The 26,287-nt window shown below is 38.8% G+C and overlaps 1 protein-coding gene across 1 annotated transcript in view; it reads right to left on the bottom strand.

The window, feature by feature from the left end:
* Positions 1-4,361: 4,361 nt before the first annotated feature.
* TSPAN8 (tetraspanin 8) overlaps positions 4,362-26,287 on the bottom strand; it is a 31,107-nt gene continuing 9,181 nt past the window's right edge. The window contains exons 2-8 of the mRNA XM_032420969.1: positions 23,090-23,152; positions 18,298-18,435; positions 16,224-16,298; positions 16,019-16,126; positions 11,673-11,807; positions 8,581-8,664; positions 4,362-4,689 (exon numbers count right to left, since the gene is read on the bottom strand). Coding sequence (XP_032276860.1) covers positions 4,636-4,689; positions 8,581-8,664; positions 11,673-11,807; positions 16,019-16,126; positions 16,224-16,298; positions 18,298-18,435; positions 23,090-23,152 — 657 coding nt within the window. The 3' untranslated portion in view covers positions 4,362-4,635. The remainder of the gene's footprint in view (positions 4,690-8,580; positions 8,665-11,672; positions 11,808-16,018; positions 16,127-16,223; positions 16,299-18,297; positions 18,436-23,089; positions 23,153-26,287) is intronic.

The following is a 26,287-nucleotide window of genomic DNA, read 5'->3' as shown; positions in this document are numbered from 1 at the left end:
GCATTATCACCCAAGACAGTCATCCTGTTACACTTTTCCAACTGTTCACAGTTCAAATTATGTGACTCTTGGTCAATTTAGATTATAGGTACTGGACAGACAGTATCTCTTTTATCAAAATGATAAAATCCTACTTTAATGCTCTAAGTTTGGTCTAGTAAATTCAGTCTCTTGAAAGATGCTCTTACATTATTGTAAGAATAATTAAAAATGGGATCAGGCTGCTACCATGGAAAATGAGAAACACTCACTAATTATGTGTGTTCTTAGTTTGTGTCTTTGCTAGGTGTGTTAAAGAGGAGTTTCACTACAGTAGGTGATGGGAAACAAAATATTTTAGTTGGGTTCATTATACACCAACCAAATCAAGATATACCAGTAAGGTTGACAAAGAAACAAAGGATGTTGAGTAGACCATTATTTGTTTCTACTTCAGGAGGCAGTAAGAAAGATCACATAGGATGGTGGCAACAGGGAAGCAGAGAAATGGACAGATTTGGGAAGCATTTGCCAAAATCTAATATAATTACCTATATCTAAATTAGTGCAACAGTACAGTCTTAAGCATAACGAACATAATTCCTACATTTCTCTTAACTGGAAGAAACATTTCCATCTACACTGAATAATCAGTTTGATGACAGTTATCTTTTATTTTATTCTTTTATATTTGTTAAATAATTTAATATGTCTTTGAATATGGTGGTTTGTTCTGGGAGGAATGAAGGTAAAGTATGAGCTTATTCTTAAAACTAATTTTAATATACTACAAGAGAATAAAAGTTTCCCTCATAATCACCTTCAGTACCAAAGACCAAAATTAAAACTCTGATGAACTATCACAAGCAGATAAATATCTTCTAGATAAAATTTCTTAATTGCAATGGAGGAAACTTCAAGTTAAGTGATTTGCAAAAATCCCAGAGTCAGCAACCTATTGGAGCCTGGTCTAGGATGACTCCTGACTCCACTCCAGTTCACTTTCCATGGTAACACGCACTTTACTAATGTCCCCTGGAAAGAGGATATTTTGTTATTCAGACGTGATTCTAAAGCAGTTTTTCTCAATCAATTCCAGCACTGTGGGGAGCTCGGACTGATAATTCTTTGTTATGGGGCACATTCCTGTGCATTATGGGATATTTAGCAGCAACCCGGGCCCCTGCCCACTAGATGCCAGTAATGTTCCCCTTCTCCCCCTGTTGTGACAACCCAAACTGTCTTCAGACATTGCCACTTAATCCCTGAGGGACAGATGGCCCCCAGTAAGGAACAACTGCTCTGAAGTCCTCCCTATCCTTAAAATGCTTTGAACTTTGATCAAAACAGAAAGAAATCAGGAAATTCTGTACCATTTCTCATGAAAATTTTGATGTCAGTCATACTTTGCACAATTGTACTACCCTTTAATCAAAAAGTTCAGCCTCTTGTGTTTACTCTCTAAATGTCCAGTTGCTATGACAGTCTTCTCCATCTGCTCAATCCAGTCCTTGCCATTCTTAGCTTGGCTTTGTATCAGAGGAAACTACATTTCCCAGGCTCCCTTGTTCTTGGGTCTCTAGATGAGGTCAGCCAACGGGAGGTGCTGGCAAAAGAGTGGGCCAGAGGAAAGAATCCAGGGCACCTCTCCCTTTCTCTGTTGTGACGATAGCTGCTGAGTCACCTCCGTGGCTCCTACGCTTGCTAACCAGCCCTTCTCTGCGGTCCCTGCCATGGTTCCATCTTCTGCCAGGTGGTTCTGGATCCCGGCATCTGGTAACACCATCTCTGGCCCTCCAGTTCTTAAGGTGGTAGTGACTCCCCACAGTTGCTAATCTCTGGTTTACCTTGCCTTCCCATTGGGCTGCTTATTTCTTCCTTCATCTGTGTAAGCAATTGGTATGGACTGAATTTTGCACACACTCCCCCCGTCCCTCCCCCTCCACAATTCATATATTTGAGCCCTAACCTTGAGTGTGGCTCTATTTGGAAGTAATTAAGGTTAAATTAGGTCAGAAGGGTGGAGCCCTGATCTGCTAGCATTAGTGTTTTAATGAAAGAAGACAATGGAGAGTTCTCTCTCTCTCTCTAATATTCATTGTTTAAGCCACTGAGTCTGTTGTATTTTGTTACGGCGGCCCTGGCTGACTAATACAGCAATTCCCTGCATTGTATTTCCGTTGTTTGAAATAGCTAAGAGAGTTTTATGCTTTCCTGCTTACCCTGACACAGCTCTTTATATCACTGATACCATAAAAAAAATGTTTACCATAAAATATCCTAATATGTGCCTGACACTATGCAAAAGGCACTTCCATATTCATTTCCTTATCTATTTCTCCCAACACTGGGCAAAATGACATGACATAAGGAGCCCAGGTTTCGAGTCACTTAGACTGAATCACAACTCTTGCAGTTGCTGGCTGCACGATCTAAGAAAAGTTAGTTAAGCCCATTCATCTCTGGTTTCCTTGTCTGTAAAGTGGGCCAAACAATAGTACTAACCTAAGAGGGTTGTTCCGGATTAAATGAATTACTCTATGCAAGGTGATTTGATTATTTTTAGGCACACAGCATGCTCTCAATAAATCTAAGTATTAGTTTTAGCTATAATTTACTGAGCACCTATTGTGTGGTAAGCACTGTGATAGGTACAGGGGACATAAAGACAAAATAAGAAACAATCAATGCCCTCAAAAAGTTGCAGTGTACTAACAGAGACAAACACATGAACAGGTGATTAAAATAAAATATGGCAAGTACATTAATAGACATATGGGAAAGCCAAATAGAGCATGATCCATTTGGGAGGCAATTGTTTGGGAGGTTTGGAAGGCAACTGTCAAGGTTTGGATCCCAGTTCTGCCGATCACTAATGGCTTTACTCTAAGCATGTTACCTAACTTCACAGACGTCTCTATTTTCTCCCCTGCCAAATGAGGATAATAGTATCTAGTTCATAAGCATGTGGTAAGAAGAAATATGACAATAAAAGTACAGTTTCTGCTATAGTTCTCAGGTGATGACAGGTGCTCAGAAAAGGATAGTTATCTTTATCAGCAACAGGGGAGCACAGAATTAGGTTGCCCAACCCAGCCCACTATGCACGCCCTGCCGCCCGTTTCCCACTCCTTCCCCACTCTGATCCATTTGATAATGACTGCCTTTCTTTCCCTTCCTCCTCCTCAGAAGAGGAGATTAAGTCTACCCTACTTGTCTAGTATGAGTATAGATAAGCACAACTGCTTCAGAAAATTTCTTGGACAGAACCTATTAAATCTAGATATACAAATACAAAGCTATTCCACCCCTGCATACCTAACCAGAAATCAGTACCTATAAGCACCAAAAGATATAAAAGAATGTTTACAGCAACTTTATTCATACTAGCACCAAACTGGAAGCAAACCCAACACCCATCAAGGGGAGAGTGGGTAAATACATTGTAATATATTCATATACGATGGAATATTACAGAGCAACGAGAACAGACTAGAGTTGCATACAATAACAGACGAATCTCACAAACAAAATGTTGAGTAAAAGGAGTACCTACTTACTTTACTATTTCATTTATGGAAAGTTCAGGAATAGGCAAAATGAATCTATGGCCATAGAAATCAGAAGAGTGGTTACCTTTGGGGAGGTATTTGCCGAGAGCAGTGATATACTGGTAAATGATTACCAACAAACTCTCAAAAAAAAGAAAAAAAAAATCCTGATTTTACAGCATTTTCCAATTTCCATGGTATCAATCCTCCCACCACGGTGGATTTCAAGCTACCAACGTGATGTCACTGAGCACATGTTATATATACAATCTGCCCTGGAGAGCTGGTGTGAGCCAGCTCCCGCACGTCAGAATGAAGGGGCATTCTGGTGTGCTGAAAATGTTCTATCTCTTGATCTGGAAAGTGCTTGCACGGCTGGAGTCTTAAGATTTGTTCACTTTATTGTGTGTATATTATACCTAAATAAAAAGTAAAATGTAAAAATGCCTGTAAGAACTAGAAAGATAAAAGCACTTATATCCATGTCCCAGAGGAAGATCCAAAGAGGTACCAGAGATTCAAAGACTAAAAGACAGCACTCAGATCTTCTTGCCCCACCCCTGCCTCAATAGCTAGGAGAAAAAAGAGATACATTAGTAAACAGTAGCACAAATAGAAAAGAGATGCTGACTCTTTCAGCCGGGCCACTCTCAACTTTTTCAACTTGAGGTTCAACGTAATGTTATCACCAATGGTTGATACACCACACAAAAGAGAGTGTTGCTTCTGAAAAGCCCAGATCCACTGCTTTAACTAACTATGGCACTATCTGTCACTTAACAATGAAGATTAACCCACTGGGTGGCTCCAGGTGAATGTTTTAAGCACAGTACCACCTGAACGCAATGATCAGACACGGAAATACACCAGCATAAACAAGGTTACTTTTATCTTAAGTAAAAATCACATTCATATCATTTTCCTTGTGTCACTCACATCTTAAATATGTTCAGTATGTCTGGAAGATACCTGTGATATAGCTAAATGAAACATTTTAATAGGACAGACGCTCCTAATGTGTACAGCACTTGTATATTCAAAGTTACAAAGCCAAAGCAAAATGTTAAAGGGGCTTGATGGATGATAGCTCGGCACATCCACAGATTCATTTGCTCCCAATCTGGCAGTACAGGACCATAGAAAATACCAGACCAAGTACCTAGAAAATAAAGTAACAAGATTAACATGGAATTTAAAATGCTGGAGACATTATAAATAGACAGAAAGAACATTACACATGAAAAGATTCTGGCTCCTGACAGTTCTAATCTTATTTATCTAAGTCATCTCTCTGCTTGGGAAACTGGAGCCTCCAGTGGGACAAAAGAGCATTGGGAAAGCTCTCTGAGTATTTTTGTGTTTTAATCAGAGTTTTTAGCTAGCCAATCCACTTCTAACTGGCCCTGTCTGGGCAGTACTGGCTGCCCCCAGAGCACCCCATCCTTCTCGAACACACACCCTTCTGTGGGGCATCTACCCTGGAGCTCTGGAGAACTCAGGCCTCTGGGGGCTAAATATACCTACTGCTTCCATGGAAGGGTTATATGATCATCTGGTTTAGATCATGTGCATAAAATCAAGGAGTCTAGAATTTCTCCTGCCATATTTTTAGGCATTGCCAAGAGGAATGAAGAAAGTCACTTTTTTTTCTTAAACTGCTTCTAAATCTATGGGGAATAGCTTAATTCAGGAATTTCCTTTGAAGTGAAAAAGCACAGCTGAAAACCTGGGGCATAATTTCCATCTCGTTAAATGGTTCTCCCAAGAATGAGGGGCCCCAAAACGTGCCCTCCTTGACTCTGCAGTCAGTGCCTGGCCCTGCTGTGGCTTCGATGCAGAAATGATGGAAAGGACCCGTGTGTATTACAGATGGAAAGTTTCCTCCCCACCAGAGGCAGGAGGGGAGTGACGTGCCATTTATGCTGAGTCATCCCGAGTGTTCCTACTGTACTGAGGCATCCTGCTTACTAATTCTTTCCTGGAAGTGCATTTCAAACTAGAACTGCTGCCCAATATTTATTCCTTCTTAAAAACAAAACAGTAGATACCAATTCTCTGCAAAAATAGTAAGTTTCATCCATAATGTTCTTTTAGAATGACCTGGAAAAGCCCTGAAATTTCTTTTTTTTTTATTTTTTGCCTTGGTCCCAAGCCTTCAGTCTGGGAGACAAGTATCAGGAAAGAGGAAAGAAAATGGGCAATAAATAAATTAATTAATTATTAATTAAAGAAAGAAAATGGCCAAAATATTGGGATAAGGCAACTCTCTACTGTCGTTCACTGTCACATCCTTGAAATAGAAGTCCACCATTCATCAGCAGAGTAGACAGTTAATATCACACTTTCTTGCATTGGAAAAGATAATTTACCACTGTTCATAAAAACAGAAATAATTAGAAGAGATTCATCACATAGTGATGTATGCTAAGACTCGGGATAAACGTGCTAAGTAGTGTGCATGAGTTTCCGTATTCTGAGGCAGTCCAAAAAATGTTATAAAATTCTCATTTCCCTCTCTCTCTCTCTGTTCCTAGGACCTCCTGTCAAGATAATGTTTATCCTACACAGTGATGACAATCATTGTCAATGGCTTTTTTTCCCCCTGAAATTAAAATGAGGAGTGGAAGGGCTGCTCATTTTTTGTGCTGTTAAGTTGTGTAGTCAAAGAAGGAGACATACGATAGTCTGGTTATTTAATGCTGACTAATGAGAATTCCAGTGCCTAGAGATAAAATTTTCTTACAAAATAAAGCATTTTGCATAGATGCCTGACATCCTATCCGAGAAAAATCCCTCAGGGATGTGGTCTTAACAGAGCCTTGAAAATAACTATTGGCCCAGCCTGGGCCTAAGCAGATTATCATCAGAGGTCTAAATGTCAGAGGGTGATTTTGTGTGTGTGTGATATTTGTCTATGGAAATAGTTTGAATATATTTTCTGCAGGAAGATATTTGTTTCTATTTCCTTCTCAAAAATAGTTATTAGAGGGATTTTTCTCTCTATGTATATTTGTGTTTTCTTGAATTTGAATCTGGGAAACAGAATGGATAAAGGCCTGTTAGGCAACTAGTATTAATGCCTATAAGACAGACTAATGCACATTTTTTGGATATAGTTTTATAGACTAGATATTTTGAAAGCTCCTTTTTGAATTAAAAGAGAGGGAATATAAAATGATTTTTTTCTCTTCAAATCCTAGAGGGAAGGCAGGTTTTAGATTGAGGGAGTGAACAACACAAAATGGCAAACAGTTCTTTGAACCAACTCTTTGCTATATACTACTGTATGAATTCCATACCTATAAATTACTCCATGGAAGTTTTCTACTAAGGTCTTTTTCTATACATGTCTTTAGAACAACCAGTAAAATATCTAAATACGTAACAAACACATGGAATATACCAATTTCACAAAATACTGAAATGCTATTCCTCTTGTAATCTTATTTTCCATTAGATGTACTTAGATTCTTGGCAACGCCTTTGGCTATGATATGAGAGACACTGATCTTCCCAGTGGATTATGTCCTTATTTTCTCCAGATTTGCTTCCAAGAAGTTTCTTAAAAGCATCAGTGGTTTATAGCCAGTCATAGTCCATTGTCTGAATTCAAGTCTAACATGGATTTGACACTTCTATTGACACTTACACTGAACACCTCATTCAAAGCCTGATCTTTCAATCATTCACTTAAAGTATACTCCACCAACATATACGTACATGTGTTTTATGCTTATAAATGTATGAGTACATCTGTGTGTGATTCCTTACTCATCTCTACAACCATTAGCTCATTATTTCTAAACTTGCATGAGCCCAAAATACAAGGCAAAGCAGCAAAGGACATTTTACAAAAGGCAGAATCAAAAGGGAAACAGACCTTGTGCATAGTGCCATTTGACGTCCATCATATATCAGACAAAAAGAAAGTTAGTTGTATCTACTGACACAGAATGTGTCATACTTAGACCTATTAATTTGGACTGCAAGGAAGTCACACTCAACAGCCCAACTTGCTGTTCAAACTCTACTAGTAACCTAAAAGACCACTTAGAACACTAAATTGCTTCAATCCCAGCTAAAATTCCTCTCTGTTCGGTAAAGTAGCACAAGTAAGAGGTAGAAAGCTACCAGAAATCCCAGGGAGGACACTGTATAGCAATCTACGAGAGTGAAGCAGAAGTTAACTCATCTGACCTAACCTGCCCTCAGGGGTAAAAAGCAGGAAAGCACCTTACACGTCATTAGGATTCTTGCCAATGTCCTGACAGGTGATCAGGAGTGAATTGACTCACTTGATATCTAAATTAGCCAAGATCTGGAATGATTCCAAAAATGCTTCTCTGAAATAGTTTTATTTCATCTTTTTAGCAAAGAATTTTAGGCCATGTAGAAAGCATCTTCAGGTTCTTAAAAAAGTCATGTCAAGAAAATCCATCAAGATAAAAATCCTATATGGGACTTTTTTTCAACACCAATAATCAAAATGATGAGAGTAAATATATAAATCTCAAATTTCCTTTAAAACTTCTTCAAGTGAGCCCATAGTCTTTAAGGCACATGTCTCTAGTTTTTAAAAATTGTTAGATTTCTCTAGACGGAACAGCAGGAAAAGAGCTCCCCACACTCTTGAGTTGAGTTTTTATTTTCTGCTTCAAAATCGGGAAGAGAGATAAGAAATTGTAAAGCTCATGTTTTGGTTTTGTTTGGTACTTTTTCTTCTAACTTCAGGAAACTTTAACTCTTGGGCTAGTTTTCAACAGGAAAAGGATATCTGGGACTAAGAACTGTGGAAGTTAATTCAATTTTTGTTTCCCAGTGGAGAGATTATTCATAAATAATGGTTTCAGCCCTGCTGAATTGATAGATTATAATCCTCTCCCCAGACCGAAGACTGCTAGAAAAAGATGCTAGGCCTTGGGCAGTTGGCACCCAGTGTTCTTCTCAAGCACCTTGTTTATATTTGGCTTACTATAAATATTTGTTGGAATTAATTAATGAATAAACAAGGGAATGAATGAAGAGTCAACAATGCAAGGTTATACTGTACCTCAACAACCACCAGTCCAAATGCTATTCCAATAACCATGAGAAAATGTTTTGCAACTATTTCTTTTATGAAAGAAATGCATGGCTGTTAAAAAAAAAAAAAAACATAAAAAGTTACATTTAATCAAAATTTTGACCTTATTTTAATTAAGATTTCCCCCCCCACACACATTTTGGGTTGACTTTTTATATTGCTCCAGAGGAACACAGTCAACAAAAAGGAATTGGCTCATTCCACTCTGCCATTCCACCATGTGACACTCCACCCTGCTCCAAAAGGCTGTTCATTATGGCTTGTTCATATGTTAGAAAGCACCAAGAAGTAAAATTTTGCTTCAACTATCTCATTGCTAAATCTAGGGATCTTTAGGTATACGTAATAACTTTATCCTAACTTTCAATTATTCATTTTAGAGCTATTATCACTTTGTGTATTTTTAGGCTTGTAATCTGCAGCAAAGAGTTCCCTGGTTGGGGTTTCAGCTAATTGTAGCACAAATTTTCATTTTTAAAACAAGGTTTTTAAAAAAATCCCTTAATAATTTGTATCAGGGTTATTTTTACTTTAAAAAGGAAAAAATTATTATGTCCACTATTTTGTCTTTACTTCAGATAAAAACGAGAATTTAGAAAGTAGCCTCTCTGCCACATTTGTTGAAATATAGTCAAACTAGCATGCAATTTCAAGCTTATAACATTTCAGACCAGACCTAAAAATTCTAACAATTGTAAATTATATGGATAATTTTCAAAATGGAAAAATACTACACAATGTAATAGTGGTATTATCTGTATTGCCAGAAAATATATCATCCCTGTGATAGTCTTACATGCACAGAGGGCTAACAAAATATTGCTATGGTTAATAAAATAAAAGTTCTCCATAAGGCTGAGTAAAACAGTCTTTTCCCTCTCATTCTTGAATGTAATGGGTTTCTCCATTCACATCTGATCCAAAGTGGTAAATATTAGAGTAAATTATTATGTCATTTAGGGTTAACCATGAGATTAATGATCTTATCTACTGATCACATTCATTATATTTGAGGAGTTTTCTCCCCCTTTCCCCTGCAGATAACCAGGTTATCTTGGCAAAAGGGTGGGGGGGAAAGAAATGTGAATTATGGCCATTCCAGATTTCTTATTTTTCCAGACTTCTTGCAAATGACACAAGGCAGATGGATGTAGTTTATGAATTTATGACCCTCCTTTTGGGAAACTGGTGCAGCTATCAGCCTATCTTCTGCTGAATTATGTGTGAATTTGGAGGGAATGTCTATTACTCTTTAGGATAAAAAAATCTATCCTGCGGAAAAACATCTTCAAATTGGAATCTTTAACAGGCAACAGATAACAATCTGCAACTGAATTTACTAATGTCCTCATCATCCTAAGTGGTAACTGCATTCATTTACACCATATTTATTTCCCCTCTTTCCTCGCAGATATCACATCACTAAACTAGGTCGGAAGGAATATAAAAAGTAAGAATAGAACTGTTTAATGATACTACTTTGACAATAAAAAACATGGGTGCTCTGTAGTCTGGTTGGGATAACTTCTCCCCGTGAGTTATGTTAAGTACTAGTAACAGCAATTCTCCTTTAGAACAGAGTCTCCTGATTTTTGATGAGATTAGCAAAAGGAATGTGACAGCCAGCGGGAGAGAGATATCCCCCAAGATACTTTCTACTTCCTACTATATAATTAACCTCAGTAGCCATTACTACACCAATGTCAAAATGAAAATAATCTTGGGGCGCCTGGGTGGCTCAGTCGTTAAGCATCTGCCTTCGGCTCAGGTCATGATCCCAGGACCCTGGGATCGAGCCCCGCATCGGGCTCCCTGCTCTGCCGGGAGCCTGCTTCTCCCTCTCCCACTCCCCCTGCTTGTGTTCCCTCTCTCTCTCTATCTCTCTCTGTCAAATAAATAAATAAAATCTTTAAAAAAAAAAAAATGAAAATAATCTTCAGGTATTACAGAAATTAATTCATTGACATATAATAGCTTTTATGCATCTTTCTCTCAACTAGATTATAATCTCTTGGAGGGTCCAGAAGTATGTGTGATTTTAGCAAGGGCCTGTCTGATACATAGTGAGCACTGAAGAATAACAGCAAATAAATGAAACATTAATATCAATTATCATTTTCCTATGCATTCCTCCCAAGCAGAAGGAACAATTTATGTAAAGCCCTGTGGTAAGGGACAGATATTAAATCCGTGAACCCTGAAGACTGTGTTAGATAGGGTCCCGTTAATACCTTGTCCCTATCTAAGAAATACCAATAATTCGTTGAAATGAAGTTGCCTAGTTTTCTTTCTCTCTTCATTATTTGAGCAACAGCTCCATGAGTGCAGACTTTGTGCCTGTCAGGAATGGATTTCCAGTGGCTGGTAAAAGGCCTGGCCCATAGGAGGTGGTCAGTCATATTTGATGAATTAAGCAGTAATAAGAAATATAACATTCACATATTGACATCTACAAGTGACATAAATATGACATCTACAGTACATAAAAGACAAACCCAGCTTTTTCAATTGACTTTAAATGTCTGAGGCAACTTCTCAATTGGAGCAATAATTAGGCAAGTTGATTGATACACTTAACATCCAGAGCCAAATCCCTAAAGGTCAAGTCTTTATACTTACACAATTACTTGAGAAAAGGAACCTTTGATAAGAAAAAGAAATCTTTATTTTGCAAACTAAAGTGAAAATATAGATTTCTAGGATTTATGTTAAAATAGAAAAAATAGAGAAGAATAATGACTAAAGTCATTAATCATTATTAATGAGGATGAGATAACTTTCATCAGTTAGCTTGTACTTTCCTTCTCCTTGCAGTGGATTTCTTTGATCTATTAATGTTGACTTTAAATGATATCAGACTCATAGAAAAAAATGAAATACTTTCACTTTTTTATATCTGCTTTTATCTTTAAATTTTTTGGGGGTGGGGGGGAAATTCCTGGGACGTTTATATCATTATTCCCATTGTAATTGCTTGCAATTTAATTTTTTTTGTAAAGACTCATTGTGGAAAAAAATTAACAGAACAATTTACTGTGTCAAATTTGATTTGTTCTCACCTGTTGGTAAACATATTTGCCTTCATAGATCACACAAGAAAACTCTGACGGACTTGGACATTCACATGATCCATAACTCTTTTGAAAATTATTTCCCCAGTCAGCAGCTCCATTGACCAAACCACAGCATTTAAACTGTTTAATGAAAAGTAGATATAAAAAAACAATCACCAAAGAAGATAAAAAAAAACATTGTCAATACATTGAATCCTATTTTTCTGAAACCATTATTAAGATGTTTCCTATACTAAAATGTCGTGTAAATCACCTCACCAACTTCTCTGGATGTAGAAGCAAAAATGAAGGAATCTTCCATTTTGGTCTTAATATTAATGAAGGAAAAATAGGATTGCAGATGCACAAGTCTGAGGAAGTTGGAGAAAAGATGAAAAATTCACCTAGTTTTAAATGATAAAAGAGAGGGGCTGAATCAGATCTATGTATCCTAGATTTGGGGAAAGAAGCTTCCAAAGAGTTCATGAGAAAATCAAGTTCTCTTTAAAGAACTTTTGTTCAAAAGAGATGAGAGGTTTTAAAAGATGAAATTTCCATCTCATGATCTTTGATCATTTTTGGAGGAGAGGAGGAAAAGAGTGAGAGGTCTCTCAAAGGCCAAAGAAGATGCCTATTAGTGAGCCTTCCGTAAGGCTGAATTTTACATGGACATCCACAAAATGGGGGAGGGATGCAAATGAAGGATGAAACTCTTAAAATAATGTCAAGGAAGGCCCAGAATATACTGAAATGTGGGGAAACACTTAAGGAATCTATGGTCATGTTTTGGGAAGGAAAAACAAGGAAGCAATAAACATAATGATTCAGGGTATATGGCACATCATATGATTAGATGAAAGAAAGAAGTAACTGTCCCTCATCTTGTTCTATTTAATCTATTAGAAAGACAACTCTTCATGAAGAAAAGGTAGAAAAAAATTGCTGAAGAAAGTAGAACCAAGACTACATGGTTTTCTAGGCTCAGATGCATTATAATGCCAGGATATTGAGAAAACTTCCACTTACTGGCTGGGTGACCACATTACCCCCATTACTTAACCTCTCTGTGCCACAGTTTTTCTTCATCTGTAAAATGCAGATAATAGTAGTTGCTCACAGTATATGTCAGTCGTAGATTTGTTGTAAAGAAAAAAATGGGAAAATTCTTGTGAAGATATGAAGTGCTTAGCCCAGTGCCTGGCTTGTAGAAAGTGCTCAGTATGTGTTAGCTATTGTTGTTGTTATTTTGTGGTGGTTGTCACCTTTCCATTATGCTCTGTTCAACACTGATCTGAATAATTCAGATAAATATTTGGAAAGTACCTTTTCAGCTCTGTAGTTGATACGGAGCTGGCAGTGATGATTAACGCTTTGGGAAATGGAATCAAGTTCCAAAGTTAGTTCAAACAATGGACTCAAACCAACAAGTTCAGTGGAAGCAGATATAAAGTCTTGCACTTCGGCTCAAAGCCTTAATTATACAAATATATGACTCAGCAGACATTCATATGACAAAGAGTGAAAGATTTCATTTGGCCCCAAAGTCAATCAATATGAGCAAAGAGGGCAATCTTGAAATAACTTCCTTTCCTGTTTCCATGGTAGACATGATTAATTGCTCATGCTTTCTGACTAAATAATCTTGAATAATATTAATTGATATAGACAGCCGGATTTTTTTAAAAGTCCCATTATATGCACTCACAGATCAGTCCATATCTGACACCCAATATACCTCAGGATTCCTTAGGGAGGCCTAGAAACAGAAGACACGGTAGGAGGTAGAAAGGCTAAACTCGGTATGATATCTGGTCACCGGATCAGATATGAAAGAAGTCGAGGAAGAAGTTGGTCAGGATTTGTTGAAAGTGTTATCACAGCTGGATGAACAAGGTACTGTGCAGTGAATAATACAACAACCTCTAGACAAAGAGTCATCACCAAGAATCCAAGAGGAGCACATTCCATTAGTATGTTAGCAGAGAATTCATGGGAGGAATTCTCTGAAATCCAAAGAGAAAACCACTTTGTATTTACAACTTCTATCCATGTGTGGTGGGGCCCCAAGTCATCCAGCCAGAGTTTGGTGTAGGATTCTTTTTCCAAAAAAAGCATTACTAAAAAGGAAAAGCCCTGGTGGAGAGAGGAAGAAGGGAGGGACGGAGGGAGGGGGATGCACAAAGCGGATCATCAGGAGCGGATATAATACAGGATGCTTTCTCACTGCACATGGTTCAGCTCTATAGAAATGAGCCCGGCGCCCCACCCACCTGTCACTCCCACTCTGACCCCGTGCATTGGAAGAAAGAAAGGAAGAGAAGAAGAGAGAAAGAGAGAAAGAGAGAGAGGGAGAGAGGGAGAGAGCAAGGGAGGGAGAGAGGGAAGGAAGGAAGGAAGGAAGGAAGGAAGGAAGGAAGGAAGGAAGGAACTCAGAATGGACATTGAAAAAGAACTACAGTTCTATGAACATAGGAAGCTTCAGGCATAGGATTAGTGTACAAGAATGGAAGTAATTCAGAACTGTGCTACAATAAACAACATTTAGAACCCCGTGGTTGGTACTGAGACCTTGGATATCAGGGACAATGTGCAGCAAGCGTGATTCAGGACTCAGTCCAGAGATCCAGTGGTTACCTATAGTACATTTTGTCTTAGGTCAACCACCAGGGAGGATCAAGGATGCTCAGTCCCACCCAGGGGAAGAATTGAGTTGCTTAAATTCTTCCTGCTTTAAACCTCGATTGATCTGGGCTCCAGAGTAGGATGCTAGAGGAGAGAGGATCAAGAAATGCAGCTATTGGGGAAGCTGGGAAAAGCACACCACAGAGGAAGTGAAACAGAGACTGACTCCTATCAGGTTTCAGCTCTTGGAAATGATGCTTTAAGCAGAATTTTTACAAGCTGGAGTCTATTCAAACAGGAACTGGGGAATGCTCTGGAAAAAAAAAAAAAAGTCATCTGATAAATAGTTCAAGAAACTAAGGATGTTTCAACTTAAAAAGCAAAGCTTTTAGAAGTCATATGATAGCCATTGTCAAAGTAAAAGTGGCAATGTGCTGAAGCATCAGTAGATTTTCTTTTTCCTCTGAAAGTCCAGAAGGAAGAACTAGGACTAAATGATGTAAATCCTAGGGAGTCAGGTTTTGTTTCAAATTAAGAAAGAACATACTAATCATCAGACTTAGATATAAATGGGATAGGATGGGCAAAAACTGATGAACTTTCAATTCTTCAATGTTTAGAGAGTGGATGAACATAAATATAAAATACTTCAATCAGTGAGAAGTCAAGTTAAAGGACCTACAAAGTCCAACTGTCCTCTAAGATTCTGAGAATTTCCCTAACATGTGAACTGAATGCTACATGTAGTTCATACGATGGGAATTCTGAATAAAGAAGGAGTGATTAGGAGTTTCACAGAGTAAGTAATATTGTAGTCAAGTCTTGAGGTACATGTAGTATTTGGGAAGAAAGAGAAAAGTATTAGTATTTTCCACAATAGAGAATGATGCCAAGATAGGAAGACAGAATTGTTCAAGGGATCTTGAGTAGAGGAACCTGACTGGACTAGAGTGGTGGGTTTTTGTTTTGTTTTGTTTTGTTTTTGTTTTTGTTTGTTTTATTTTTATGGAGTAGTGTTTACTAATATTAAAATACTAGGTAAGAGCCAGAGAGTATAATACCTTCAACGCCTGCCCAAGTTTTGACTTTACCCTAAAGACAGAGAAGCAACTTCAATAAGTAAATTAGGGAGGGGCTGGTATACCAATTATAAAAAAATAACTAGTCAGACAACTGGTTTCAAATTCCAATCTCATTACTCATTAGCTGTCAGACCCCTCCAAGAACTAACCTCCTTATCTATAAAAGAGGGATAATAAAGATAATACTATCCATCTCAAAGAGTTGTCATAAAAATTAAATGAGCTACTGAATGTAAGGCCTAGTACATACTAAGTAGCAATAAATGATACCTGTAGTTATTTTTATGACAGAGGGGGGCAGACATGGAGGCAGAGAGAAAGAGAGAGAGACTTTCCAAATGCCCCAAACACACTACCCCGCTAAATGGTAAATATGAAACAACTATTGATTTGGTCCAATTGAGGCTTAATTGGTCATAAACATATCTTCTTAATCTCATGTCCTTCTAAACTGCTTCAGAACTTTATAAGAAGCTGGAAACAAAGTTAGAAATATTCTTGGATTTCTCTTATGGCACAGTGACAGAATAGTCAGTCAAAATCTGCAAAATGGAGACATGTTTTTATGTTAAGGAATACACCTGTTAAAAATTAAGTAAACATAAAACCGACGCCCAATTACCCAGATGGCCTATAAGTTCCAATTACCTCTTCTTGAAATTTCATCAGGGCTTTCTGGAATGCTTGCGCCTCCTCATCTGTTCTACTTAAGAGCTTTATATTTTCATAGAGAGTCTCATTCAGGACACGCTCAGACTGAAAATTGAAAAGCATTGTTAAATTATTCATGCCAGAAGGTAGTATTTTGATTTTTCAGACTTTTCCAAAATTATCAAATATCGTGTGTACATACGTCAGATTTGAAAGTAGCTCCTAAGATACCTGCTGCCACCTGCAGGAGCAGGATCAAAAGCAAGCCTATGAAAAACTGAAAGAAAAAAAAAGAAATGGAATACATATTATCCCCAGGGCATTCAGTCACATCTTGGGACATTTGGGCTTAGCATTTTTTTCTGCAGTCGGGATTGTATTACAGTTGGAATAATAACCGCGTTCTTCATTTATTCTACCCTTTGCCTCAAAAAGCCAATTTGGGGGCCATTAGTAGTCAAAAACATTTGCTTCAAACACTGACCAAGCCAAGTGGTTAAAACAAAAATTTATTGATAGGATTGTAGGCATCAATGTGATGTTGAATGGAGGGAAGTTTGAACATTTAGATGCAATTATCTGAATATTATCTTTCTACTTCTTTCTCTTTATCAAACACAAACTTGCACAAACTTTAAAACAAACTTCAGAGTGAGTTCAAAACAAGTTTTCTACGGCTAGCAGAATCACCCGGGATCCCGTTATAAATGTACACTCCTGAAACCTGTCTCAGATCTACCAAATTATAACTTTTTAAAAAATTTTTGATTGTTATGTTAATCACCATACATTACATCATTAGTTTTTGATGTAGTGTTCCATGATTCATTGTTTGTGCATAACACCCAGTGCTCCATGCAGAACGTGCCCTCCTTAATACCCATCACCAGGCTAACCCATCCTCCCACCCTACCAAATTATAACTTTAAAGAATGCAGCCCATAAATTGGTTTTTCTCTCTTTAAAACAAGCTCCTCGAGTAATTAAATCTCCCAAATTAGAAATGAGGCCTTATTGACCAAAAGGCAACCACTAGGGATACTATTAAAATCCTGTTAAGCTCTGTCTTTACCTTCCCTCATAATAAACAAACTGTTACAAAATATCTTTCAGGGACAGACACAATACTTATTTTATGAGAGAACCAAGCTTAAATGAGCTCTGTAAATGCTAGTGTTAGATTTTATCTAATAAATATGTCATGATCTTTTTCTAATATTTTTTTCTACATCCATTTATTATTTTCTACTGCACATGTTAAAAGTAAATGTTTGTGGGTTATCCCAACCTAATCCATCTTCCTTGAAGCTTTCTAAGCGACAAATCTGATTACCTCCCTCTTACAATTTTGTTAACGTGGAATATGATTTGGGCCATCCATACTCAGACCCATCTCCCATCATTTACTAAAAACAGCCTCTGTCACACTCCAGCCATACCCAAGGCCTTGTCATACCCTAAACGTGCCAGCATCATACGGCCAGCCTCGCTCGCTGGAAAGCCCATCACCCCCTCACCCACACAAACACCTTTCTCATTTCTGCTTCCAGCTTGAAAGTTCTCTCCTCTACCCTTGTCCTCCTCTTCTTGGGCCATTCACACTGTAGCTAATAGTTGGCTTGCCAGTCTTCCCTAATGGGTTCTAATTGTCTTAATGTCTATGTATCTTTTAGCACAGTATCTGATATACAGCAGGTACTCAGTAAGAGGGAAGGAAGGAAGGAAGGGAGGGAGGGAGGAAGGGAGGAAGGAAGGGAGGAAGGAAGGGAGGAAGGAAGGAAGGAAGGAAAGGAAGAAGGAAGGAAGGGAGGAAGAAAGAAAGGAAGGGAGAAAGGGAGGGAGGAAGGGAAGAAGGAAGGAAGGAAGGAAGGGAGGAAGAAAGGGAGGAAGGGAGAAAGGGAGGGAGGAAGGGAAGAAGGAAGGAAGGAAGGAAGGAAAGGAGGAAGGAAGGAAGGGAGGAAGAAAGGAAGGAAGGGAGAAAGGGAGGGAGGAAGGGAAGAAGGAAGAAAGGAAGGAAGGAAGGAAGGAAGGAAGGAAGGAAGGAAGGAAGGAGGGAGGGAGGGAGGAAGGAAGGAAAGAAACAAGGAAGGAAGGACTAAAATTTCTCAGGGCATCCTCTAATCTAAGCTAAAAAATATTAGCTTCTATAATCAACTCCCCTAAATGAAAGTTAGAGTTTCATCAATCTTGGCAAGTCCTTTTGACAGACAATGGGAATGGCAGACCATCCTCAGAAGTCCGAAGGCTGGGTATTGCATTTTGTCTGGAGAACTCACCAAGAGAAGCATACAGCGGCTTTCTTTCACGGCGCCACAGCATCCCAGGAAACCCAGAATCATGATGATAGACCCCACAGCAATCAAGATGTTCACAGAAATATAGGGGCTAGTGGCAAAATCCCCAGAGTTGACAATCTGAAAATAAAAAAGAGATTAATGACAGAAAATCCCTTTCTTCGATGTCGGTTGTTCAACAAATATACACTGGGTACTTAGTATGTGCCAGGCCCTATTCTAGCACCTTGAGATACTTCAGTGATCTACAGAAGCAAAAAAATCCCTGCTTTCAAGGAACTTACATTCTATTGGGGTGTTACTTACCTGAATAACATTTCCAACTTATATTTTTCTAAGATGATATATTGGATGCTGTATGGAAGAAATGCAATAGGCTTTTAAAATGCCAATTATTTTTAAAAGCTTAGAAGGATAGGTACTTTCACCCGTGATGTGACCTTCGGTTTGCATATTTTGTGTTTTATATGTAAGAGTCACATAGTAAAGCATGTGTTTTTTATGGCAATGTAATTATTTAAATTAGAAAGGCAAGTTCCTCAAACTACCAAGAGACCCAACAATATGAATGAATCTTAAAAAAACATTATGGTGAGCTAAATAAGCCATATTCAAAAGAGTGATTGCTGTATGATTCCATTTATATGACATTCAAGAACAGGTAACTCAGAAATCAGAGCAGTGCTTGACTTTGAGTAAGACAGGAAGGAAAGAAGGAACCGACTGCAAAGGGATATGAGTAAACATTTATGGGTTGATAAAAATGCTTTGCATGTTGATTGTAATAGTAATCACACAGGTCTATACACTTGTCAAAACAAACTAATATATTTAAACTAAGAAAATAAATCTAGATCTTGATATTCCACATAATTCTATCTCCTTGTCCCCAGAAGGTAGGGTTTTTAGAGTCTTCAGAAACTCTTTATTTTGCCTGTTAATCAACGGGATATTGAGGAAAACATCCTAGGGCTCCTTATACGGGCTTGGGCTACCCTCCCTGCGTAATTCAGTTCTTCTCTCCAGCAATACACATACTCTTCTTCATCACCTTCGTGATCCCTAGCCTCAATTTACCACTTGTCCTCCAGATAAATCACAAGCGAAAAGTGAAGCCTCATGCCTATGCTGTACATGAGTGCTCCTTGGACCTCATCCATCTTGTCTGATCTCTATCTACTGGGCTATTTCCAGGGAGAACACTCGTTGTTACACTAACTAAGAGACTCTGCCTCCTAGATTCCGCTGCACAGCATGTGGATCAGCTCCCTTAACAGGAAATACATTAAAAAAAAAAAAACTACTAATAATGATGTGTACGTTTTTAAAGACTTTAAAAACCAGCTCATAGCCTAGAGGAAAGCTTCATTCAACAATCAATAAGAAGGAATGTGCTGAAACTGTAAAAGCATTAAAACAAAGATTTATACTCTAGTCAGGGTCCTTATATATAAACTAAGGTTCTAACCCTGGACTAGTCAACTAATCCTGTGGGGCCCCAGTTTCCCATTTATAAAGGAAACTGGGTCACCCTCTGTAACCGCTGAGGCCTCCTTTGTCTCTAAGAGTCCATACTTACAGATAATGCTTCAACTTACATATTTAGAAAGCTTGGTTCTGTCCTAAAGATTTTTTGTTTGTTTTTCAGGTTTTTTGTTTATTTGATTGCTGTTTGCTTGTTCATATTGGAGCTAAGAAATCGGTTTTGTTAATAAACACGCATGGCACCTGGGTCAAAGTAGATAATGACAAAAAAAGCAGCGTTAGGAAACCCCCTCTCCCCACTCACCATCAAACACCGCCCTAGAAGGTCGTGGCCAGTGCGGGTAAACCAGAAGGCGTCTGAGAGGGGTAAGTCACTGTGTGAGTTGTCAGAACTTGGCTTACCATCCACACAGAAATAACAGGTCAAATACCGACAGGGGGGACTGCAGAGTGCAGCCAGGCAATGAGGCAGTTCTATAAGACCGGTGTGGGCAGCGTGATCCCCTGCCAGAGACTGGCCGGAAAGCAGTGTGTTGGATGCCTGGGTGGTTGCTGTTCCAAGCCCAGCCCAACAGGCAAGAAATGGAAATCTGAGTTCAGGTGTTTGCTCCAGGAAAGGGACAGCAGAGTTTTAAAAGCTGTCTTGGATGAACAGTGTCTGTGTGTGTTAAGACAAAGGGAGAATTTCTAATGGCTGAACCTTGAGGGAGAGGGCTCAGGGTGTTCTGTGCATTCTAAGAGATCTCCTGAGACTAGAATGGCTGCGCCAAAGGCTTTGCCTCGGGGCACTGAGTTTCCCTGAGGGAAAACAAAGTGTCCTAATGAGAGACCCTTTCAGCACAAAGAGATATGCTAAAAGTTGTGCACAAAGACCGCCCTGACATTCTTTCTTTTTTTTTTTTTTTTTAAAGATTTTATTTATTTATTTGAGAGAGAGAGAATGAGAGACAGAGAGCACGAGAGGGAAGAGGGTCAGAGGGAGAAGCAGACCTCCTGCTGAGCAGGGAGCCCGACGTGGGACTCGATCCCAGGACTCCAGGATCATGACCTGAGCCGAAGGCAGTTGCTTAACCAACTGAGCCACCCAGGCGCCCCCCTGACATTCTTTCTTTTTGCACTCATGCTCAATGCTTTTCCCTCTAAAACTGTTGCCTCTGTTTCTCCACTACTAAAATTCAGTTCTTTGCAGTCTCGATTCTTTGTCACTGACTTCAGATAAAGATAAATCAAGCCAATTTCACAGAAGTCAAGCTGGTTAGGGGTGTCCTAGCAGATCCAGACTTTCATCCAGGGCTCGAGGCTGACAGAGCACAAGAGTCAAAATGCACCCGAAGATGCTTCCTCACTCTGTGAGTTCATTCCGTGTCCCCAGATGTGGAGCCCCACCCTCTCAAGGACAACAATTTTCCTTTAATACGTTCAATGTGTAGAATTTCTTAACAGACTAAACACCAAAGTTGTTTACCAGAAGCACTTGGGGGAAAGAAAATGTTCCCATATCAACCAGAAATAAAATAAAATAAAAGACAGGCTGCACACATATCTTAAAAAGGCCAAAGCACCCTCTGAATAGGTGGCTGTTTAATCTCTATGCTTAATTATGCGTCCGAAAGCCAGACATCAGCTTCTAGACACCAGAGATTCAGCACATCTTCAAATACCCGTCTTGAGTTCAAACCCAGAGCCCAAGGCCACCAGGAAGTCACAGTTAACATTTATCGGTACAAAACCAGAAATGAAATCCAGATGGGCTAGGATGTTACCAACTAGTTGCCACACCTGTCCCCCACCCAATGTCGTCACCGTGGGTAGGCGCACAATGAGGAAGCTGGTAACGGCTACTGTGATTCCTTGGGTTCTCCAGGGGTAGAAAGCCGATTTTAAAAAGAGAAGAGGAGACAGAGAAGGAAAGGAGGGAGGGAGGGAGGAAGGGAGAGAGAGAGGGAGGGAGGGAGAAAGGGGAGGGAGGGAAGAAAGAAGGAAAGAAGGCAGGCAGGCATGAAGGGAGGAAGAGGCAGAAAAGCCACCCAGTTGAGGAAAGGAATCAGAATAGATGTTAATTTGCTTTTAATCTTTCTTACAACAAGGCTGCCTCCAAAGGCATTTAGCTTCATCACGGCATAATAAGTTTTTGTAGAAAATACATTACTTTAATTGCTGGCTTAATATATCTTAATAATTATCAAATAAGGATCAAAATTCCTCTTAGAGGCAGAAACTTTATTTGGGCAAATAAATATCTTGAAAAGGCTCTAGCAGTGGAAGATGGGATCCTGAATAGTGGCAAGGGCCCAGACCACAGAGAATAAGGGAAGTGCCGTGCATGCGGTTAAGAATAATAATTTGGGGGGTGGAGTGCCCCAGAGAAGAAGGGGGAGAGTAGAATGGAAGCAGGGGAGCCAGGAAATGATGCCAGCTATTGCGTTGGGTAAAACCAAAAGAGAAGCCCGCGCCTTCCCCTTTTTTCCCTCAGGCACTCTTTCATGTCCGCAAACGTGTATGTGGTGCAGAACAGAAACAGCACGCACGCGTGCGATCCAAACACTGGAGCCAGAATTAACTCTCTGAACTAAACTTCGTCCTGACCTGTGACATCTTGGTGAGAGCTTTGCCGCAGGGCGTGGAATGGAGCGTGGTGAAGGGGCTCGTGCTAATCTTATCTAGATAGCAAGAGGCTGGACACCCCCAGCCAATGGCTGAGTCACCCTAGCGGGACCAGCCTCTTACCGTTCTGAGGAGTCACCCTCGATGCCGGTTGGCACAGGTAATTACCGACCATCTTTGTACCTTGTTGCCTTTAAAACACAGATTCAAATTCTTCTTCTCCAAGAGAACTTCTCATCTTCTTTACTTTTGGACCACCCTCCCACCTTGGGATCAGCCGAATGACGGTCAGTACCTCGTACTAGAGACATTGGTGTGGAGGAATGGTAGCCCGTATCCTCCAGCTACATTTCAGGCCCGCCTTCTGCCAATAACGAAGGAGCTGGATTTCCACTCTAGCCCCTTCCGACCTCCACGTTCATGGCAATCTTCCTATCTTTGAAATAACACCTCTCCATTCTCCAGAAGGATTGATCCATGCCTAGCACAGTGCCAGGCACATAGTGAGTAATTCTGATTAATTAAATTGAATTAAATTATAAAATCATATACCAGCACAAAGGACTACATCGGGCAGTTAAGGAAAAGGCTATGGAAATATTTATATTATTATTGTCATTACTTTCATCACTATAAGAGAAATAAACTACTTTGGGAGCAGAGAAACTTCTATCTATTTATTTACCTCTTGACCAGCGTCGCTAACTCGTATCCAAATTGCTGCTCCCAGGATCAAGATGCCACATAGCTGCAGAAAGAAAAAAAAAAAAATGTTAGAGGACAACAGAGACAAACTGTGACTCTGAACACATCCCTGGACATCTGGTCACCATGGCTTACCATTTATTATACATTACCACCTAAAAGATGTAAATCTGGCATATTCATGTGTAGGTAACTGCTAAAGCATTTCACTAAAATTGGTAAATTTGTTAAGAATAATTGTGTTTCCCGTCCACAGTCCATTCATGGGTCTACAGACAAGAAGTCATCACCACTACGGGGGAGGGGAACAATGATTTTTCATGTTTCAATGCTAACTCTGTGTTTTTGCTAGATTAAAATATATGAAAGATAAGTCACAACAGTTTAAAGACAAAATACCTTTACTAGACCCCTGGGTTTGTCTCAGAAGCTGTCTTGGACCAAACAGGAAGAAAAAAACTAATTATCAAACATTCCTTCAAGATTCTAGAAGCAAGAAGTTGGGATAGACAGGGAACAGTAGTACATCGGACAAAATCTGCAGGTAAGCAACAAGGGTTTACAACACTTTTTGTACCCAAATAAACTCTTTTAAAAATAAGCTCTTTTAGGTCGTAAAGCTTACCCAGAGAGGAGGAACAATGGGCAACAGTATTTAAACTCTTAAATGCATTTAATGACTTTCCCAGATTATTTAATTTGGACCAAGGCCAGCACATAAAATGTGAAACACATTTTACTTTTGTGTAAGGAAAACCCTTGTCTTTCAGGATTTGATTTTGTTTTGTTTCATTTCAGATATATATATGTTATAGCCTCAAAAAAAAAAAATAAATAAAAGATCTATTATTAAAGAGAGATGTTGAGAACAAGTTTGATAACAGCAGACACAGCAGCCCTTGCAAGATTTTCTAGACTGTTCCGGCCGTGAGGTGCTCTGACAGAGAAATTCCTGAGTCCTCAGAAGCCCACTGACCTTGTCGTATCATTGCTGTTGTGCTTGGTTGAGCGATATGCCTGCCATCTCAAAACGGCCGGCTCACTTTTAACGGCTTCTCATTAAGTCTGCCGTGCATGTAGAGTCAAAGGCTTGTTAAGGAATAGGGAGTACCATGAGCAGCTGAAAAATCAGAGAATATCCGTGTTGCCTAAAAGATTTCAAAAAAGTTATCTAGGTTCAAACCCTTCATCTCAGGTAAAGGAGCTAGAACCCCGAGAGATAACAGTCCCGTCATGAAAATCCAGCACTACTCCTAATCCAATCCTGCCCCTCGACATGCTTCAACTCTTACAAAATAACGAAGGCAATGGAAAACCAAAGCTTTTTCTCAAATCACCAAAATAACCTACACAATTTAATTATCTTATAAGCACACACTGGCATATACCATAAAATACAAACCATTGTAAAGACAGCTTTAGAGCCTGAAAACCCTCAGTTTTTCTCCCTTTCCACTAAATCCTAATTTCACTTGCAGATGGAGATAAATGCTCATTTTAGTAGTTCTGTGTTAATAAATAAGTCTGTAAGGATTTATGTTGAATGATAATGAGACCCCCAGAGATTTTCAGAATTTACAGCAGTTGGATTTTTGTTTGTTATTTAATTTGTTCACTGGTATTTTCTTTTTCTTCTCAAGTATATTTACATTGATTGTCTTAATAGTAGCTCTGGCTTTTAGCTTTAACTGAACATAGCATTAATTATCCAAATAGCTATTATGATTATTATCCTTATCCAATATTTATTTATGAGACTATCAGTGAGAAAACTGTAGAAACTCCTAGAGACTAAGGCTGTGGTTTTTTAAACCCTTAACTTTTTTGTTCGTCTCTGTGTGACTTTAGTTTACCTTTTCAATCCTTTCAGATATCAAGTCATTGATTTCATTGACTTCAATGTCATATTTCATTGACTTCAATGAAATCAACCATATTTTCCCTTCAAATAACTTTTAGTCTCAGCCACCAAGTGTCATCTGTAACACTAACTTTAAAAGAAGGAGTATCAAACCCACGACACACTATTACACACCTATCGAAATGGCCAAAATCTGAAACACTGACAACCCCAAATGCTGACAAGGATGTGGAGCAACAGGAACTCTCATTCAGTGCTCACAGAAATGCAAAATGGTACAGCCACCTTCGAAGACAGTTTGGCAGTTTCTTACAAAACCCAACATACTCTTACCCTATCATCCAGCAATCACGCTCCTTGGTATTTATCTAAATTTATGTCCACACAAAACCTGCACAAGGATATTTATAGCAGCTTTATTCACAATTGCTAAAACTTGGAAGCAGCCAAGATTTCCTCCAGTAGGTGAATGGATGGATAAATAAACTATGGTACATCTAGACAAGGGAACATTATTCAGCACTAAAAAAAAAAAATGAGCTATCACACCATGAAAAGACATGGAAGAACCTTAAATGCATATTACTAAGTAAAAGAAGCCAATCTGAAAAGCCTACATACTGTATGATTATGACTCAATGACAATCTGGAAGAGGCCAAACTATGGATTAGTTTTAGATCTTAAAAGATCAGGGGTTGCCAGAGGGGATACAGAATGAATAGATAGAGCACAGACGATTTTTAGGCAGTGAAAATACTCTATACAATATTATAATTCTGGATACATGTCAATGTCATTATACACGTGTCCAAACCCATAGAATGTACAAAACCAAGAGTGAAACCTAATGAAAACTATGGTCTTTGGGTGGTTATGATATGTCAAAGGAGGTTCATCAATTGAAATACATGTACTGCTCTGGTGAGTGATATAGATAACGGGATAAGCTATGCATGTGTGGGGGTAGGGTATATGGGAAATTTCTGTACCTTCTTCTCCATTTGGCTGTACACTTAAAACTGCTCTAGAAAAATTCAATTTATTTTAAAATTATTTTTAAGTAATTAAAAATTAATTTTTAAAAAGAAAAAGAAAGAAGGGCGCCTGGGTGGCTCAGTTGGTTAAGCGTCCCGACTCTTGATTTCAGTTCACCCTGCTCACATGCTCTCTCTTTCTCTCTAAAAATGGAAGGAAGGAAGGGAAAGAAAGAAAGAAAGAAAGAAAGAAAGAAAGAAAGAAAGAAAGAAAGAAAGAAAGAAAGAAAGAAAGAAGAAAGAAAGAAAGAAAGAAAGAAAGAAAGAAAGAAAGAAAGAAAG

The sequence above is a fragment of the Phoca vitulina genome, unplaced genomic scaffold, assembly GCF_004348235.1.
Source record: "Phoca vitulina isolate PV1807 unplaced genomic scaffold, GSC_HSeal_1.0 scaffold23, whole genome shotgun sequence".
In the NCBI taxonomy this organism is placed as follows: Eukaryota; Metazoa; Chordata; class Mammalia; order Carnivora; family Phocidae; genus Phoca; species Phoca vitulina.
This window is presented reverse-complemented; position numbering and strand designations above follow the sequence as displayed.